This window comes from Dermacentor variabilis, chromosome 1, assembly GCF_050947875.1.
Source record: "Dermacentor variabilis isolate Ectoservices chromosome 1, ASM5094787v1, whole genome shotgun sequence".
In the NCBI taxonomy this organism is placed as follows: Eukaryota; Metazoa; Arthropoda; class Arachnida; order Ixodida; family Ixodidae; genus Dermacentor; species Dermacentor variabilis.
The window spans coordinates 155715459-155734310 of NC_134568.1; the positions used below are offsets into that span (position 1 = coordinate 155715459).

Consider the following 18852-nt stretch of genomic DNA (forward strand, 5'->3'; position numbering starts at 1 on the left):
GCTGACAGACTTCATCAATGAAGCATGGATCTCAGGCGAAGTTCTAGAAGAATGAAAAACCTTACAAGTTATGCTAATACCGAAACCGGGTGAACCCCCAAGCTTGGACAACTTACGGCCAAAATCATTTACATCATGCTTGGAAAAGGTAGCTGAACACGCAATCCTTAATAGGCTAAAAGACCACTAAGAGGACAATAATATATACCCTCACAACATGTTGGGTGTTAGGTCCGCACATTCCACGCAGGATGCCATGAAGCAAATCAGACACCACATACTCGACGGATATTCTAGAAATACCACGGCCATACTTGGATTAGACTTGGAAAATGCGTTCGACAACATCAAGCATGAGTACATCCTCAAACGATAGAAGACATTGGACTCCGGTTGAGGATGTTTAACTACATCAAATACTTTCTCCAAGCATGCACGGCGAGGATAAAGGCAGGAGACACAAACTCGGAAGTGGTTTAGCTCGGAGATTGAGGAACCCCCTAAGGATCGGTGATCTCTCCCGTCCCTTTCAACTTGTGGCTGATTGGTCCGTCCAGAAAGCTGGGCAGCCTTAAGGACGTTGACCATACCATATATGCTGATGAACTCACTGTATGGTGTGCTGGTGGCAGTGAAGGGCACATGCAGGGCGCGCTGACTGAAGCGATAAGGACGGTGGAGGAATACCTGAGATCCACTGGACTCCGGTGCTCCGCACATAAATCGGAGTTGCTACATTATAGACATGAAAAAGGGAGCAGGCCTAAGAACTGGAGACCTCTATCTGAAAGCGATCTGTACCTATTTGCAGAAAATGGTGTCGATATACCGAGCGTCAACGTGATCAGGGTACTAGGCTTTCTCGTTGATACAAACGGTGGAAACCATACGGAGCTCAAGAAAATTACCCTTATAACGGATAAGGCGTACAGGATGATCAGACGCCTGGCAGGAAGACACACGGGCATGAAAGAAGATAACCTCATCCGGTTAATCAACTCTTTCGTACTCTGTCATATTCCATACGCCACTGCCATGCACAACTGAACGCAGGTTCAACGCAAGAAGCTTGACTCAGCGATCAAGAAGGTTGTTAAAAGCGCATTGGGGCTCCCAAGTCAAACCAGCACTGAAAAATTGCTCAAGTTAGGAACACGCAACACGACAAAGGAGATCGCGGAGGCTCAAGAAATATCACAAATAGCGAGACTATATACAACCATCACAGGAAGATCAATCCTGGACAAGATCATGATCAACCCCATTACGGATTCAGCACAGTACGCTGAAGTTCATCAAGAATTCGCAGGCAACATAATTGTCGTACCGCTACCCAGGAATAGGCACCCAACACATAACATCAACAGGAGAGTTGCACGAGCCAGGGCGGTAATCAAGAAAATGGATAAAGGGGGCAGAGAAGCCTGCTTTGTTGATTCGGCTGCCTACAAGGATCGAACTAGGTTCGCGGCGGCAGTAGTGGATCACCAGGGCAAATGCACCAACTGCGCCACAGTCAACACTAGCAAACCTGAAGTCGCTGAACAAGCTGCCATTGCATTGGCGCTAACAGACAATAGATACACAGAAATATATAGTGACTCGAAAACGGATATTAGAGCTTTGAATAGGGGCAAGATTGCCCCACAGGCTGCGAGAATAATTAACATAAGACAAACAAATGTTACACATCACATTTATTGGTTCCCGGCGCACCTTGGTTCACTCGATGACATTCCTGTCAATCCAAATGAATCGGCCAATAGCGTCGCCCGCGAACTTACAGACCGGGCCGCTTTTACATATGACTTTGATTCTGCTGGATAGGAGAACCTACAGAGAGATACGCTCATTACATGCAATGAAATTACAAAACATTACTACATGGCAAGGGGGGAGTTTGCACCCTTCACTATAGGCTAAACAGAGCACAAGCAGTTACACTTAGCCAATTACAAACACCGTCTTATTATTCACCTGCACAAATGAAGGAATCGCATGACATTGCCTACATGAATATTATATGCAAAGCATGCAAAAAGTAGATATGGATGCTTGAATATATGCTCTGGCATTTCCCGGAATCGTTTTTTAGGAATTATTAGATCCCACGATCATATTCCTCGAGTCCTGGCTGCCAAGTACGCCCGCGATGGGGCTAGGAGGGTTGACCTCCCGGTTCCAACATGGGACTAGCCGGGCAGGTGGCAACACCTTGTACAGGTCAACAATAAAGTTTTTTTTCTCCTCCTCCCCAGGTTACAGTGAATGTCGTTGGCGGCATATTTTCTGATGTACAGCCCAAAAAATTTTACACAGGGACAGATAGAAGGCAAGGCACACGCGAGCGCTTACTTGAAATAATGTGTGTTAGAAGCCGGATCAACGGGTATACATTCCCAAAACCATCACACAAGGTATTCGCAAACCAAGGAGGTAGCAAGCAATGGTCGTTCTTTCCTTAAGAGCGGCTTTGTGAGCACAGAGGACGGCCTCACTCATATACATTACACATACTGTGGCGTCCCCCAGGGCGGCTTAGAGCCCTACATTGTTTAACCTCACGCTGATTGGTCTCCTTGATCGCCTCCCAAACACAGTTAAATTATCAATGTGCGCGGGTGACATATGCGTTTGGGCGTACGGAGGGACAAGCTTACAGCTGCGCGAAAGGATCCAAAAAGCTGCCACTCAGACTACACCCTAGCTCCGCAATCAAGGCCTGGAGATTTCATCGGATGAACGTGCACTTTTGGCATTTAATCAATGGGCAGATAATACCATTTGTACGGTCTTACAAATTCTTGGGTGTCATAATTGACCGAGATATCTCATAGAGCCCCCCCCCTCCCCGTATTGTACATGAAGAAGCGGTGGACAGGCATCTATTACCTTCTCAAGTTCTTCGCTGGAAAGACCTGGGGAATGTTCACAAGCGCTATGCTGCAACTATATAGGGTACCTTTTCTCGGCTTGTTGCGGTACGGCTTGCTAGCATCGACTAACGCAAGTAAAGTAAGCCTACGTACTGTTCAAAGCGTTCAGGCTGAGGCGCTCAGGATTTGTCTAGGTCTTCATCGAAGTGCGTCGACGCCGGAAACTATGGCAGTCACCAGAGACCTCCTCATCAAGACCCACATCACAGTTGAAGCACTGAGAGTGCAGGTAAGGCACCTTGCCCGCACTCCTTGCCACCATCCAGCCTTTCTACCTGCGGAGAGACCACGTGCCTCGTTCTGACGAATGGTATCCGCGCATCGAGAGGCTATAGCATCTTGCTTCACACCAGCCGCGAGAACTTCGACTCCTCCTTGGTCCCTCATTCAACCAAAGATCAACTTGACAATACCTGGCGTCCGGAAAAAAGCAGGTATGTCATCGCCGGCTCCTAAACAGCTTACCTTACTCCTCTTAAATGAGAAGTACTGGTATTACGCCCACATATACGCTGACGCCTCCGTCCTCCTGATGAGCTCTATCGCAGCTGCCGTCATTCCAGCAAAAGCCACCACTATCAAGTAGAAAACATCTCCCCTGACAACATCGACAGCAGCAGAACTCGCAGCGTTTGCAGTCGCACTAAACTTTATTAATGACGAACCAACACAAAAATTGACAATTTTGTGCGACTCGAACTCGGCACTACAGCGTTTATTGTTAGCCTTACTGCGCGGTCCGCATGAACAGTTGGTATTTTAAATCACAGAAGCCATACACCACCTGACTGAGAAAGGACATGAAATAATTTTTCACTGGCTACCAAGTAACTGTGGTGTCATCGTCAATGAACGTGCCGGTCAAGCTGCTCGTTTAGCTCATGGAGTAGACAACCGCCCACCGATCCCGCTGTCTAGGACAGATGCTTCAAGGATGCGCCGCCTACTTGCACGCCAATGCACTACATCATAGTAGAATGAAGCACATTTTATGCTTGTCCGTTTATACACCCTGGATTCATCCTTAAGCCTCCGACTTCCACCAAGACTTCCCCGAAGAGCTGCGACCCTTTTGTATCGGCTACGGTTGGGCGTGGCGTTCACCAATGCCTACGCGTTCCGCATGGGTATGGCCGGCACCGCAGCATGTGGCGACTGCGGCGACGCGGAAACGATTCATCATGTTCTTTGCCAGTGTCCGCAGTACAGTGTGCAGAGACAGTCGCTCTCCGTCGTGCTGAACCTGTTCGACGACCGGCCTCTGTCAAAAGGATGAATTCTGAAACATCGACGCGACATTATATCGCATCAGAAGGCCGTGCAAGCGCTACTGCGCTTCTCGAGATCGACAGGCCTGTGTGAACGCCTGCGATTGGAACACCTTTTCTGTTACCTGTTTTCTTTTTCCTTTTATTTTCTGCTCTTTTTTTCTCCTCTCGCTCTTTGTCGTTTTTACAACCCCTATATCTCCCACCCCAGTGCAGGGTAGCAAGCCGGAAGCTCGCCTCTGGTTAACCTCCCTGCCTTTCCTCTCTCTCTCTCTGTCCTTGACGAAGAATGAAAAGGAGTGGTAACACATTCTAGGCCAGCTTATCGATTCCTTGAGCTTCAATTATTAATCTAGTCATTTAATTTATATGACTGTACACAGCAGGCCAATTAGGGAACTGAGGAATGCGACCGCAGGTGCTGCAATGCGAGGCTAGCCAGCCATCGCGCCCTTTGTTCACGTTATTAGGGTGTTCGCTAAGCTTGTCGTCCAGGCACGCCCCGTTTACCCCACGTACTGTTTACAACACGAAAGTAATATGTGGTAAACATCACTCTTGTTGCAAGTCGCAAAGCGCGGCATCTTTCCTGTTGCAGCCTTTCCTTCTATCAGCTATCAGGCTGCCACTTTCAGAATGAATAATCATTTTTATCATGCGGTGATAACCATTGATTCCAGTGACACGATTGCACTTTATTTAAAGGAAAACGTTTGATTCGGTTTTTCATACTGGAGGCCGCTATTGGTAAACGTATAGATGAAAGTGGTTAGCGTCATTGGATGCCAAGGTTGACTGCGTCACTCGGTATATTTCCGGCAAAATTCATTTGGAATTCCGTCGAGATCTTTGGAACTCTCAAGCTCAAGCTTTAATACCATATAAAAAACTAATTCAACGGTTATCTTTTGCGGATCACTGCGCGGTACAGTCGATAATCTCAATTGTGGAACAGCACTGTCATACGAGGGCGAATCAGAAGGTCTTTGCACCTATTTTTTTAGACAAATTACTGCTCTAAATTCGAAGTCAATATAATTCCCAGTGGCGGACCTTTCTTGGAGCGGCCCGGCCTTATCTGCCGGTAGCTCCGCGGCACGGCCCTGCTGACAGTTGTTCAAGATGGCGGTTGTGCTACACACGTTCACGGCGTACGAGCAACGAAGTGTGATTCGTTTTCTATGGAGCAAGGGGCGATCGCCCATCGCAATCCACAGGGAAATACAGCCTACGTATGGGTAAAGGTGCCTCGTTTTGAGAAGTGTGAGGTGGTGGCGTTGAGTTCGCAAAAGGCCATGAAGTCCTGCACGACAATGAGCGTTCGGGGGCGCCACGCTTGTTCGAATTCTACCACAGGGGCATCTCAAGTTTAGCGCTGCGATGGGAGAAATGCCTGAACCGGTGTGGGGACTGTGTGGAAAAATAGTGTAAGGTACGAAGAATAGTACGTATATTTGTAATTATCTGTATGCATCTTATTTTGGCTATTAAGAATTAGGTGCAAAGACTTTCTGGTCCACCCTCGTATTTGGTAAAAAATGGTTGAGAGTGCTCGTTAAACTATATAAGCTCGCGCTTTTCTTTCTTCCAACGAATCTTCTAGCGTTAATGAGTTTTTTGCGCTAAAATATTTCAAGATCCTTGCAGATTATTGGTGAGAGAGTATGAAAGTTTCAGTTTAAATGAGCATTATACATCGTGACCTTTATTTCTGTTTTAATTTCTCAACTTTGTGTGAACTTCAGGTAAGTTCTTGCATCTCAATCTGACCTTGTATCCTAGCCGGAGGTGAATTACTTCGAACGTTACCCGTGTTTTCTTAACCGTTCTTACCCTTTCACGGGTTACTGGGTTACGCAATGTTATATGATAATCTTGAAGCCATGCAGAAAGTATTAACAACTGTTGTAGAATTTCAAAGGAACTCGGTAGAGGTTTGAATTCATGAGTGTATGTTACGCTAGACTCAGTAGTGAGTCAGTGTGCTAGCATTGTCCGCTTAGTAAAAATTAGGTGCGGCATTCTTGGGAGAATTGGGTGAATTAATAATGCTGCCGAGGGGCAATAAACTTTGGAGAATAAAATTACACTAAATGCACACCATTAATGACCTCTTTGTGAGTTTTGCAAATAGCGGAATCATCAGTATAATGAGTATTAAATGGAGGACATTACTCGTAAGACTTTGTGAACGAGTGGCATGGTATAGTACTTGATGAAGCTAAAGGTTAACATCGCAGTAATAACAGTTTCCTGAAGGGTTGCGCATGCTATGGTATAGTTAACAGTGAGGAAATTGCGATTCTGGCTCTACATCTATTACTGGATGGCGCATATAATTGAGCGATTGGAAAGAGGATTACGCAATGGAGCTTGTCCCAAAGCTACGGCGGGAACTCAGCTATTACGACGCTATCAGAGTCGGCGATGTTGCGCGCACTGTGGACTGATTCTGCTGGCTTGGCACGCACATTGCCGATCGAAAACAGTGGCCCGAGCAAAAGCTGCTCATCAAAGACGATGGGGCCAGAAGGAAGGATTTTCACTGTGCTGTCGGGTCACAGTGTTCTCGTTTTGCTGTTACTTGCAAAAATACCGGCAGAAACTTGCCGCAACCTGATCCGAATTATTCTCACGAGGCCTCATTAACAGGAGCAACGGCAACAATGAATCGCCGCCGTTCAGCGAGATATTTCTTGTTCTCAGGCTTTCTTTTGTGATCTCAGTGTTTGTTGCACTCGATCATGTTTACACGGATAAACGATGAAGTTGATTTTATGTTTTGGTTCAGTTTGTAGGCCGTCCTACATGCGGGTTCAATGTATTTTGCTTAGGTTATTAATGCTGCTAGCCCCTATACCGTTTCCCGCTCCTTTAGTGTGTTTCTCTTGCTTCGGTGCCCGACTGTACAAGTTCATCGTGTTGCGTGTTAAAGTTGCTGAGGCTTTCAAGGACTGATCTAGTTGGTATTATGCGGCCTTTTAAACCGTCGCACCAGCTGTTATGCAGTTCATGTTTATGGATCTGTTCTTGCGTGGCTTCACAAATGTTGAACGGTTGCTAGTTACTTCATGCATAACTGTTGATTTTTTATGAATACGTGGTTTTGGCTTCACCTCGTTTGTAAGGGGCATCAATGACGCTATGTTTTATCGGAATGAGTACAGGTGAGTGCTCCTTTAACACCTTTATTTGCTTCGCCCGAGGACACATACGATATTTTGGTTGTTTGGGAAATATGTTAGAAAAGACGTAGCTCAGGGCGAGGATTGCTGTTAGCTGCTTCGTATGGTATTCCTGTTAGATTTTCGCTGTAATATTCACGTAATACTTGTCATGTCATTACACCTTGATTCCGTAGGAGCAGACTTACCACGCAGAATGCTTTTTTGTGTATGCGTCTGGTACTCAATTGAACTCTTTCTTATTATTTCTTACGGGCGTAGGAGTGCAATGCCTACGCCGCAAAAGACTGAACCCGGCCTTGCCGCCAGCGCCCATCTAACTTGGCCGACGCTTCTTCGCCTTTAAATACATCGTCTGGCTTCTTTCTTCCGTAACAATCGAAAGAAAAATACTCAAAGGTTGGTAAAACTTTGGCTTTGTGCGTTTTTAGGCAGGCCAATAAGGAAACTTAATATTGCGAAAACTGCAGTGGGAAGGGCAGTTCGTCGACGTACGCAGCGGAATTGCATCGGCGGTGCAGAGCTAACTTGTGTTTTTATTCACCCGTGCGTTTGGGGACTTTGTTGATTAGTGATGTACACATTTCCACTAACAAATTCGTAATTACTGTTTTTGAGGTTACTTTGATGGCATTTATTCGGCAATGTCACGTGTATCATCGTCACTACAACGTGTGCCGGCATCGCGCCATGCCGAGTCGTTCGAGATATAAGTCTTCACCAACGACGTGCGCCTATTTTTTAGATACAGAAACAATACGAGCGCAAAGGGTAGAATAAAAAAACAGTTATTTATATACATCGAATGCGTCAACAAAACGAAGAGGCTACGTAACACGAGCTTCATTTCGTATAACTATAGGCTTCGCTGCATTTGTTTCCGGGACGCACCCGTCGCGTTTGCAGACTGGTTTGTCCCAAACCTCGGTAGCATCGTGTATATGTCCGCTCGCATAGAGGCCTGCGCCACTCGTGCAGCTGTCACCGCTGAAGAAATTGTTTGGCACCTGAACAAAGGGAAAATTGCAGCCGCGAGCTACAGGAACACTTGCTCCAAAGTGTTGTCGTCTGCTACTGCATCCCGAGCGTACTTTCGAAAGCGGCCGCTAGATGGCAATCGCTGGCGTCTCTATAGGCGGTGCACTACGCGTATAGCGTGCGTTGATAATCAAATAGCGACCAGAAACCATGCTACAGCACAAACATTACTACTCGTCTGCCTACAAGGCGTTCATAAGTTCCTTTATATTTTCCAAGACGTATTCTTCGTGCGACTGTCCTTAAATGTATGGTGTAGCTCGATTTGCTCCACGATTGCGCTAGCAATTATGTAGAGACTCCAGGCGCATTTCTGCCGTTGTTGTGATGTTCCATATAAAGTGCAATTGCGATAACGTAGTCACCAGGTGCCGTATGCTGTATGTGCGAGTGAAGGCATGCGAGAGTGAGCCGACGATGGCGGCTCAATCTCACCCGCGGAAGAAAGGAAAGCCGGGAAGAAGCAAAGGAGGAAGGGAGGAAGCACGCCGTCTTCCGTCGCCCGAAAGGCACCGGAGGGGAGGGAAAGGAGCGGGTGGGCGTTCTACTTTGGCGGCTTCTGCGTATAGCGCGGGTCCTATCTTGAAAGCGATCTGCGATGGGGATAGAGTGCGGCGAGTGGTGATGGCTTCGTGTGCGCTGTGTTTGCCCCGCTTAGTTCGCGTTGAAGCAAGAGGCATCACGAAGGTCAATTCGCTCGCTGATGCTGCCGCGCTCCCTCACTCAAGCGTTTTGACATCGAATTTCCGCGGTCATCGAGTGAGATATGTTCATGTTCAAGGCAGCAGGGGGGCGCTCTACTCCGGCGACGCGGCTGAGCGCAGCCGCGCGGGCCCTATCTTGAAAGCGATCTGCGGTGGGTACAGAGTCGCACTGAAGCGACACAGCACGAAGGGCAATTCGCTCGCTTGTGCTGCCGCTATTCCACACTCCAGCGTTTCGACAGCGAATGTCCGCATTCATTGAGTAAAATGTGTACATGCTTGCCTGTGCGCGCGTGACGCCATGCTTGTTAATTTAGCTAGAAAGCGAATGCTTTCAAGTTTCTACAGCCGATAAAGCTACTATCGTTACTTCGTCTAGCTGTGTAATAGTTTGCTATCGCAACTGATACTTCGCCTTTCGGGCAGAACTACGACATTTTTATTTCGTTCTGTCTTTTTCAGCGAAGCTGTGAAGCGCTACTTTCCCCACCATTGTGTCCACGTGTAGAAAATAATCCCGATGATAGTGCAATGCTGAGCAGACCCGCGGCGGAAGTGACGCAGGCGTTAAGCACTCCCCATACGTGGGCCGATCCCGAAGATAGTACGATACCAGGTCGACCCACGGCGGATGTGAAGCAGGCGTTAAGCACTCTCCACACGTGGGCCGATGCCGAAGTCAGTGCAATACCTGGTCGTCCCACGGCGGATGTGACGCAGGCGTTAAGCACTCTCCACACGTGGGCCGATTCCGAAGTCAGTGCAATACCGGGTCGACCCGCGCGGAGGTGCAGTTCGGCATTAAGAGGCCATAGCTTCGCTGGTGATCCTTCTTCACAGAGTGGAAGGGCGCTGAGTTTTTTTTTTTTTATCACACTTCTCCGCACTGCTACCTCTCATCCTGTGTGCAGTATTTGAATTCAGTGATTTTCGCTCTTGAGAGCTGGTTCCCATTAATTCGTCTTCCTTTTCTAATACTGCCTTGGGTATCACGACTGACGGGCAATTGTTTCTACGAAACGTTGTAACGTGCGGGCTGCTCTGTGAATACAGGCTCTGATTCCTGTTGTGGTTTTAACATATATAGCGAAATAACTTTGTAACAACTCTCCATGTCTGTCGCCTCTCCTTACGAATGATTATTCCATACACGAACAGTTTTTTTGAATCTGGGTCACGAGTTTCGTTCTATTACTTACCGTTAGGACGCAAGGCGTCAGTCAACGTGACGTCCCCGGTGACGGCATTAACAGCGAAGGGTGCTGACTGGTGTGATTGGTGTGGCCTGGGTCCACTCTGGGGGTTAGCGGACACGAGGCTGTAGCGAAGAGGTGGTAGAGCTCCACCTAGTCGCGGGGCGGCCTCCAACCCTCCCGCGAGCAGCGTCAGAGGCACGACGACCGCGCGCAATGTGTAAAAGGGCCAGCCCGCAGGGAAGTCGGATGGCAGCTCAACCCTACTCACTGGAACCTTGCGGGGCCACTCGACCCGGTAGGCTGCAGGGTGAGGCACAAGAAGGAGTGTGAGACTCACACACATAGAACAAGCATCACATGCGCAACATAGCGTATGTATGGAATCAGTGCGCAACAGGAGCACATGCATGAAAAAAAAAGCATGCACATGGGCGCAGATACACAAACACACATGAAAAAAAAAACATAGATCGATCACCGGGAAGCACAAGCGTGCATAGACTCAAATTGACGAGACACGAGAAAAGCTTGATAGGTAAATTTGGAAACACGGTATAAATTACATATACATCGAGAACATTTCTCCCGCTGAATGCTGGGTTACCTCTCTTGCCGTGACATCCAAGCAGCTTACATGACTGCCGGTAATGTTTCGTTACTATGTGATGACAATCTATTTTCGTAACAGTCTGACATATTTTGCCAAAAAACCAAACGACAAGGAATGACATCATGATTGCATATCTATATTGGTTTCATGCATCGACAGAGGGATAAAAACGGTCTTCTTTTGGTCTTCCATCTTTGTCAACGCACCGCGTGATCAATAGTCTTTCTTTTTTTCACCACATATACTATAATTTTCTGGATATTCATGGTGCTCTCCTGCTTCATCCTAATCGGATTTCCAGCCGTCTTTTCAATTCCTCTAGTTTACAGCGACTTCATGGACCTACCAAATAATGTGACTAATCCTTTCTGCCAAACATTATTGAATATTGGAACAAACTTCCAGAGTCTGTTGTCAATTCGAGAAATCCCGCGAAATTCAAAGATCGCCTTACAGCCTTTTTCATTATCCAAGTGCTTCATAGTGCGCCTTGTTTTTTTTTTTCGGTACCGGTACTTTTTCTGAGTATGTTTTCAGTATATTAAGTCTTTATTTCAGGCTTTCTTAAATATACTTTTTTTGTTCTGTCAGGGATCCTTAACTATGTTCTATCTTTGCAGAGCATTTTATGATCCTTGCACTCACGACATTTTTGTTATATCACGCATAGCCACTAGCTACCACGGAGGGCACTCAGTCGTTAGGCAACTATCAGGAAAGCGCAAGGCTCCGGCCCCTATATTGGAGTTAACTATATTGGAGTTAACCTGGAGTTAACTTTCTTTTCGTTTATTTTTAATACGTCTGAAAAAGATGTTTTGCCATCAAAGTTGTACATTGCTGAGCACATCTTTGTGCTCACTCAAGTCACTAAGGGCCAGAAGCTTAAGATTGAGGGACGAAATCATCGGTTCTTATAGGTTGCAATGACACTGAATAAATATAAAACATAGCAAACGTGAAATGCAGGTCTTGGGCAGTGCATAGTGATTGTGCACAATGTAAGATGACAGACTGCAGTGTGTTCCTACTTGATAAAAGGTTGCCCGAACGTGCTCAGAGCCAATTGTAAAATTAAGTGAGCGCGCCCGTTTGCACCTGGCATCAATTCGCCACGATGCACAAATTTTACGGTTGAAAGGTTCCCAATTTCTAAAATATTACAGAGCTAAGCCGCACTCGAAACCATACGAAGTAGAAGGAGCCCCCGTCGCATTTTCTATCTCCATCGCCTAGTGATGTAGTGTTGCAAGATTCTCAGATTTTTGTTTGGTACTCGACGCATATGGACAGTGGGGAAGACTGCTCCTCAGGCGAAGAGAGATAGGTGCTTTATTTTTGAATGGCTCTCAGTTCGAGTCGTCGCTGTCGGAGCGACTGGCTCCCAAAGTGCAAAGTCTGTTTGCCTGGACCCGCTGACGTGTTTCATGGGGGCATGTTAGATTACATGGCGCCCGGTGGTCAAGGGCTTTAGAATTTGCCATCTGCCGTCTTTTCGTTTTTCTAGTGCGACGCATTTTTTGCCTTATTCCAGGAACCTTGTGGTAGGTAGTTCCTGTCTGGCCACCACGTGGGATCTCTGTAATAAAACTAAATTCATGCCCGACAATCAAGCCGAACCTCTGCCTTCAAGCATATCCAGCGCTCTAATCACTGTCGACCCCGGTCGCACGCACACTACTCTCGTGCCAAAGCCCACTAGCTCTCTCCGACGTCTGGCGCGTGAGTGACGTGCCACTTTCTCGCGTTCTTCCCCTCGTGACAGCTCGCGCTTCGATACGCTAAGACTGCACATCTGCGGGATCGGCCCATATTCCCAAGTACCCTCTTTGTAGCAGCTAACGCTATGTAGAAACTGTACGACGTGGTTCCGCCTTCACCATCAGCCCAGATCAAGCAGATTTTTTACATTTTATCGCCGGAATGCAAATGTCATCGTCGTTGTAACATGCACCAGATGGCATAGCGTACGTACGGTTCTATAACATGTAGCCACCGCTGACGTCACAATTCATGTTTCTCTTGCTTATGCTCGTCCACTACGTATGTAGAACCCAACAATCCGCACGTCGTACACTGTAAAAAAAAACTTGGTAATTTAAAGAAAAGTTACAGAAATTTTATATAACACAAAATAAATTTTCCGTGAATCCTCTATGACAGAAACCTGCTAAAAGGAAGAACAAATTTTCTGTTCTTCTTGATTTCTAGCCGGTAAATCGAGTCAAAACTGAAATATAACCGTTCTAAATTATTGTACGTGCACAAAAAAACTCTAAAATAAAATTTTAGAGTTTTTTTATTTTCATACACGCCGTTTTTTTTTTCATATACCACACGCAACGCGCTGTTTACGGTGCTGCTTTGATGCCCCGTACCATAATCAAGATGGCTGGTGTTCCAGTCAACCTACGTCGGCACTGCTCCGTTTCTTCTTTCGAAAATTGTAAGAGGTGAGCGGTTTCCTTTTCAAGTACATTACAAACAGTGCACGACGTATTCTTTTACCCAGTATTTCACGCGTGTTCATGAGATAGAACGAGACTACAATGCAGCCCGCAAAGAATATTGAGGCGGACAGTGAACAATTTAGCAACTATGTGTTCCGACATTTCAGCGTAGGTTGGGCTTTGTGAGGTAACGTGGAATTTGGGTATTAAATTTAGCTTTAATTTTTGCTATAGCACGTGTAAGGGCTAACCGGTGGGCTTGACAAATGTATTATTGTCTATTCTTGCCTTTTCGGAATGTACTTGTTTTTCCTGTGGCTGCGAGAGAAAAAAAGCATGCGTGAGCTCTCAACAAAGCTCACTCAGCGACGGTAGCTCTCAGCTACGATCAAGTGTTTAGTTTATAGAAGTGACCGCAAAGTGCGGCTTTTTTTTTCTGCGGTCTAATATTTGATTTGCTTTGATACTGGCATATGAACCCGCCGCGTATGAGGGCACATGGTACAGTACTGATTTTGTTGCTTCGTTAGCTGCACTTCGAGTGTTTTAGTGCGTTACCTTCGGGAAATGATTTTGCCTGGCCACTGACTACGTCGTTTTATTTTGAAAATAGTTAGCGGGAATACTAGACTGCGTGGCTTGGTGTACTATCTGCGCATTTTAAAAGCACATCGCAAAAAGTGCTAGCACCCGAGCCGCGAAGATATGCTGTCATCACTTTCGTGGCCACAAAGAATTGCTCGCATGTCGTCTGCTAGCCTCACTTCCTGGCTCTGACAAAGATTAACTAAATGTAGGAACAATGGAGAGCAAAAATAAGAAACAAATGATCAAAATTTGCATGAGTGGAGCTGCAGCAACACGTTTAGTAAAAAGTAATAAGGCAGCAGATGTCATTGTTTCTCATAATTAATACTATGCAGTTAACGCAATGTGTCCACCGCTTTAAATTATCAGGATTATTTTTTTACCTTGCGCCATTACGCTTGACATTGTTGAGTAGCTTGAATAGCTGAGGTGACTTGTTTGCGACGTACGTGCGGTGCATGCACTCGAAGGGTCGTGCCGGCGTTGTATATAGCAAATGCTGCAAATATCTGGTGCTGAAGTAAATTCCGTTTCTTTTCCCCTTTCTGCTGTTCAACATTACTGTAGACGAGACGTAGGACAGACAGCCCACGGGAGTTCGAATTACTAGGGGCTCACGAGGAATATAGTTTTGCATTTCAAGCCCTGGTGCTCTTGCGTGGTATTTTCAGCGCTCATTGTAGAGGTGGTACAGAAAACGCGCTGGTAGCACAGGCATCCATACAGAAAGAGATCTTGCGGCAGACTCTATGGGCTCCTCAATTCAAAGAGTGAAGACGGGAGCACGTTTACGCACTCTGTGGAACGTGTATGCACCCAGCGTGGCCACACGTCGCGCAGACGCCGTGACGCCGGGGAGCCCGTCATGCCTGTCTCCTTGTCGACTGCTACATTTTCTGACCGCACCGAGCCTGCGTTGCGCGGAAGCAAACTTCGCTTCCAGTATTATATTTCAATTGCAGGAAAGCGCCAGCTTCGGGTTTATGCAGAAGAAATACAGTTTGTTGTTGTCTTCCTTTATTGTTGTTTGCCTTCCTTTATTGCGGTAGCAATTATATGGACACTCCAGGCGCATTTTTGCCATCGCCGTTACCGTCAGCGTCGCCGTGGCGTTCCGTATAAAGTCCCAGGGCGATAACACCGTCGTCGAGCGTCGTATGCTGTAGGTGCGAGTGAGAGCACGCAAGGGAAGGCGATGATCGCGGCTCAACCTGGCGCGCGCAAAGGAAGAAAGCCGAGAGCGCCGTCTCCCGTCGCGGGAAAGGCCGCGGGGAGATGGAAGGGAGGGTCTTATGCTCCGTCAGCAACTGCGCATTTCGCGACCGGGGGCAAGGTGAACTGACGGTCGCGGCTCAATCTCGCGCGTCATACAGGGAGGAAAGCAGGCAGTGCGGGCCGGAAGGGAGGGGGGCAGCTTCGACTCCGCCAACAAGTGCGTACTTCGTGCGGTCGCGCGCGCCGTATCCTAAAAGCGACCTGCAGACGGCTCATACCTTTGTGCGCGCTGTGTTCTCGCCGCTCTTGAGTAGAACCGATAGATCACACGAACGTCACTTGGCTCGTTGCTGCTGCTGCGCTTGCTCACACCAGCGTTTTCAAAGTGTCCGCGCTCATCGAGTGTGATGTGTTCATGTTTGCTTGTGTGCGCTGACACAATGCTCGTTAATTCACCTAGTAAGCGAATGCCTCCAGGTTTATACTGCCTAAAAATACTACTATCCTTACTTCGTATGGCTGTCTACTAATTTGCTATCACAAACGATGCTTCACCTCTCGGGTGATACTGCGACTTTTTTGTTTTTAGTTCTTGTTCGAAAAATAAAAAAAAGAAAGACCATGGAGCATATAGCGCAATTCGGCCTATTGATATGGATTACATGAAGAAGTGAACTTTACTTGAGCGACATATTGCTATGTTCAGGTTGCTAATTAAAACAATTCACTGAATAACTTCATAAGTATTCTACCTGAAGCACATTTACAAATTACGAAATTGAGGCCAAAAAGTAATCAAGTCATCTATCTATTATTGATTTATTTCTCATCATCATTTCTCATCACCATTGCATCACTTCTCGACTGATCGCCTTCAAATCCGCAATTTCCACATGTACCCTCAATGGAATAGTAAGATCAGAAGAGTTATAAAATAGGAAATCATGACAGAATGTGCATATTCGCTTTTAATATCACATTCTAACTGGCTGCATGGTTAAAGAAATGTGTCAACCATAGTTGCACAGGCGGTATGTTATTATTGCCATGAAAAGGTGACACGCATAAAAATAAAACCAACAAAACAACCAAGGTAGTGGGAGGGTGGCAGTAACACTTGTAGCTGAACCGGTAGAGCCGAACCTGGGATCTTTTTTTCTTTCTTTGTCTTCATTGACTGGTGTTCCTTTAAAATGAAGCAGTAGTCATTCTGAATGTGTCTCTTTTTGTCTGCTTAACTGTAATTAAATAAGAAAACCACAGACGACTCAATTAACTGGTTCACACATTCTCTAGCTTCGTGCACATTGGCAATAATAAAATGAAGCTTGTCAGTGCAATCTTCTGTACAGGCGTCTACATTTTTGAAACAAACAGCGACCACCAACATGGAGTTGTGTGTGTGTGTGTTGTATGTGTGTTGCATGTGTGTAAGTTGTGTGCGTGTGTGTTGTGTGTGTGTGTAGGAGGGGTCCCAAGGTGAGTGCTGTTTGTTTCAAAGTGTACACGGTGCCACTGACTGACCACGTACTGATATTCTGCAGTTACCTGATACGAAATAGTCGTGTGGCTAGTATAAACAAAATTTGGAAGTGGCCTCCTACGCAGTAAATACTGTGTAGGTAAGTAAGTAAGTACACAGTAAGTAAGCTAAAGCGCTTCACTGAGCTGCGTACAATCATGCTACTGCCATATGTATATTAAAGCACCACTGTTGTTTTTCAGGTCAGTCGCAGGCTGACGTCCTGAGAGAGGAACCAAGGTCCAGCGCCCAAGCAAGCAGCTCGGCCTTGCACCAAAAGTTGTCTCCATAAGCAGCTGTCTTCGCGATTGAGTTTTAAAGGAAAAGTCTTCAACAACGTAAGGCCGAGGCCACTTAGAGTTTTCTTTGTTTTTCAGCACCATTATGGTTTGGTATATAAGCTGGCTCTCCTGCACTGTAGCAAGAAGTTCGCTGTTTCTGTTTTCTTTTCATGTGGCTTATTTAACCATCAGTTTTTCTTGTTTTAAAATAAAATGATTTTCTATTTTTGTACGAAACAAACTGCAGCCTCGCTCTCCTTTGTGGCATCATTTACTACAGTTTTAGCGCTACCACCTGCTCTTTGTCACGCATGACTCTATGAAATATCTGGATCTTTGGTTTATAGAAAAAAAAAGCCCACCCACCGCCTTGGCTAAGCGACTATGTTGCGCTGCTAAGCACGAGGTCGCCGGATCGAATCCCGACCGCGACAGCCGCATTTTGATGGGGGCGAAAAGCAAAAACGCCCGTGTCCCATGCATTAGCGGCACGTTAAAGATGCCCTGGTGATCAAAATTAATCCTAGCACTCAACTACAGCGTGCCTCATAATGGGATTATGGGTTTGGCACGTAACACCCTATAAGTTAATTCATAAATAAAAACAAGCCTTAGAGAGAAATTAAGTTAAAGAATTTCCAGGTCAGAACAGTTTTGCTATTTTGGCTGTCAGCTACGACGGTTAAACCAATATCTGACTTTACACAGCAGGGGTTCCTCTTTACATAAAAAAAGGCATTCGATTGTATCTGCATTTTGAAAATACGCACATCTCTTCAATGTGCACTTCACAACATCTGGACACTGTGACATAATGCACACCTGCCATGATGCCTCATACACACTGCACACCCATCAAGATGATATTGTGTGTCGCAAATTTGTGTTTGAAGACATGCTGTGACTAATTCAAAACAAATTTACTGACTGGGTCGGGGGAGTTCCGTAAGTTGGCCATCACTGCCTATTATACACAAAGATGCGCGTGTTTTTTTACTTCGCTTGCCTAGCTTTGAAAGAGCATGTACTTTTTGCTGTTCTTTCTTCTTTATGTACGCGTGCGATCCATGGCAAGCGGAAGCTTATCTATAGCCTGGGAAAGTGACCTTCAAGCTGTTATAACACGTGGAGGAAAACCGATGCTGCTTGTTTTCTGAACCTAGTGCGCATAAGCAGTTCTATTAATATTCCTGTTTTCATATTTATCTGTCCAGTGATCTTTCAATGTAAAATTGAAAATTCATTTTCTTCTACGATGTCCTAAATTACAAATTATTTCTTGCAGCCACTTAGAGAAAAAGTGTTGACCATATTTCACAGCAGTGCAAGAAAACTGAGTAAAGTAAAAACGGAGACACACGAGCGCTACGTGTGACCTTTGTCTTTTTGTGCTACAGTTAAATATTTTCAGCTTTGACCACACAGCCTAATTTTTATTTTGAGACCAGCTGCATATTTACATAGTATTTGTTATTTTATAATGATTACGTGACGTGCGACAGAAAACTCAAACATGACAGAAGTTCACATGAAAATGGAGGCTAAAAATTGGTAAACAGTGGTCGAAAAAGGAATATCGGCTGCAGCCAACGTTCGTGAGGGCGGCAACTGCCCTCGCGAAGAGGAATGCCCTTTCATAGCGTTGGTTTCAGCGACAGTCCTCGTTCGCCCATTATTCATCACGATAGAAAATTGTCTTTACACACCAAGTTTCTGTGCAGTGGAACAGACAAAAAATGTGGAGTAACAGAAAAATATCAACAGAAAACAGTACTTTTTCTGTGTCTCATAATCGATAATTGTTTAACACATGCATTCTATGTGAAATAAAATAGAAAATATTATTAAAGTAAAAGAAA

The 18852-nt window shown here is 45.9% G+C and overlaps 1 protein-coding gene across 1 annotated transcript in view; it reads right to left on the reverse strand.

The window, feature by feature from the left end:
- LOC142587196 (proto-oncogene tyrosine-protein kinase receptor Ret-like) overlaps positions 1-18852 on the reverse strand; it is a 352467-nt gene that overhangs the window by 156375 nt on the left and 177240 nt on the right. The window contains exon 2 of the mRNA XM_075698074.1: positions 10331-10627. Coding sequence (XP_075554189.1) covers positions 10331-10627 — 297 coding nt within the window. The remainder of the gene's footprint in view (positions 1-10330; positions 10628-18852) is intronic.